The sequence below is a fragment of the Dipodomys ordii genome, unplaced genomic scaffold, assembly GCF_000151885.1.
Source record: "Dipodomys ordii isolate 6190 unplaced genomic scaffold, Dord_2.0 Scaffold15627, whole genome shotgun sequence".
Taxonomy (NCBI): Eukaryota; Metazoa; Chordata; class Mammalia; order Rodentia; family Heteromyidae; genus Dipodomys; species Dipodomys ordii.
This window is the reverse complement of record NW_012282839.1, coordinates 1-1,552: the sequence shown is the minus strand read 5'-3', so window position 1 is coordinate 1,552 and position 1,552 is coordinate 1. Positions and strand designations below refer to the sequence as shown.

Sequence of the window (1,552 nt, the reverse complement as noted above, 5' to 3'; positions counted from 1 at the left end):
CACTTCCAGCTTTTTGTGCTTATGTGGTGCTAAGGAATGGAACCCAGGGCCTCAAGCATGCAAGGCAAGTGCTCTAGCACTGAGCCACCTTCCCAGCATCTTCTGCCTTTCTGCTGTTAATTGTAGGTAAGCGTCTATAAGATTCATCAGTTCAGACTGGCAACTCTCAGATCTCAGCCTTCTGAGTAGCTAGGATTTACAGATGTGAAACAGCAGTGTCTGGCTTGAGTGTGGATTTGAACTTGATAGCACAGCTGCAAATCCCCAAGTCCCCCCGTGCCCTGAGCCCAAGCATCATCCTGCCAGGCTAGCCTTCCTTGACCACTCTTCATGCCTCCGTGGTCAAGAGCCTGCCTTCCCTCCCAGCACATCTGGGTTCTGGGGTGTGGAAGGGGACAGTGGCTCCATCCTCACCTGACAGCTTCAGGGGCTGTGTTCGCAGGCTCTGGCCCCCAGGCGCAGGCCTGGTGTGGCAGACCAAGGGCTCCCAGGCTGCCAGCTTCTCAGAGGACACGGAGAGCTGGGCCAGGCTGCTCCAGGTGCCATCTGCAGCCGGGGAGGGGCCATAGGTAAAGGCGTCCAGCACACTGCCATTGCCAGCTGAGAACCAGACGGCACTGTCAAGGCCAGCGGGTGCAGCATCCAAGACCAGGCAGATCACCAGAGTCCGCTGCTCTCCATTCACCTGCAGCGTGATGGGCGGGGCCAGAGAGGGGAAGGGGGTGACACCCAGACCTGTGGGAGAGGGTTACATGGGGGGGAGGTCAGCCTGTGCCCCCTAGGCCATCTCACCTTCCACTCCCTGTGCTCCATCAACACACCTATCTTTCACCACACCTTTTTTTTTTTTTTTTTTTTGGTGCCAGCCTCAAGTCTTGAACTCTGCTATCCCTTAGCTTTCCCACTCAAAGCTGGTGCTCTACCCCTTAAGCCACAGCTCTCCACTTCTGGCTTTTTGCTGGTTAATTAGAGATAAGAGTCAAACAGACATTCCTGCCCTGGCTGGATTCAAACTCAGCTTCCTGAGTAGCTAGGATTACAGGCGTGTGTCACCAGTACCCAGGCTCCATCTGTTCTACCTTCCAGTTATGTCTGTCTGTCCATGCATTCATGCATCTACACATCCATTCACCCGTCATTCTGTTTGCCCATTTATCATACCTAAGCAACTTTCTGTGGCAGGCACTGGGGACACAACATGGAGTAAATCATTGTCTCTGCCCCCAAGGAACTCAGTCCCACGGGAAAGATAGCAGAAACATAAACAAATATATAATACTAGGTTGTCATTGCCCAAGGAGACTGGTTATCTCTGGGGAGGAAGGGAAGGAAACAGGATCTGGAATGAGATCAAAGAGGACTTCAAATATACCTGTGACTTTTTGTTTCTTTGAAAAAAAATCTGGTTGAAATCTGGTGAAATATTTTCTGGGCTTGGTGACTCATGCCTATAATCCTTTTCTTTTTTTTTTTTTGGGTCCGGTCGTGGGGCCTGAACTCTGGGCCTGGGCGCTGTCCCTCAGCTCTTCAGCTCAAGGCTAGCACTCTACCA

General features: G+C 52.1%; 1 protein-coding gene across 1 annotated transcript; it reads right to left on the bottom strand.

Moving 5' to 3' along the window:
• Positions 1-414: 414 nt before the first annotated feature.
• On the bottom strand, positions 415-736 carry Ptcra (pre T-cell antigen receptor alpha; the record flags this gene model as incomplete). The annotated part of the gene is made up of 1 exon (XM_013037490.1): positions 415-736. A coding segment is annotated over one exon (322 nt), but the record flags the coding sequence as incomplete, so codon positions are not given.
• Positions 737-1,552: the final 816 nt, after the last annotated feature.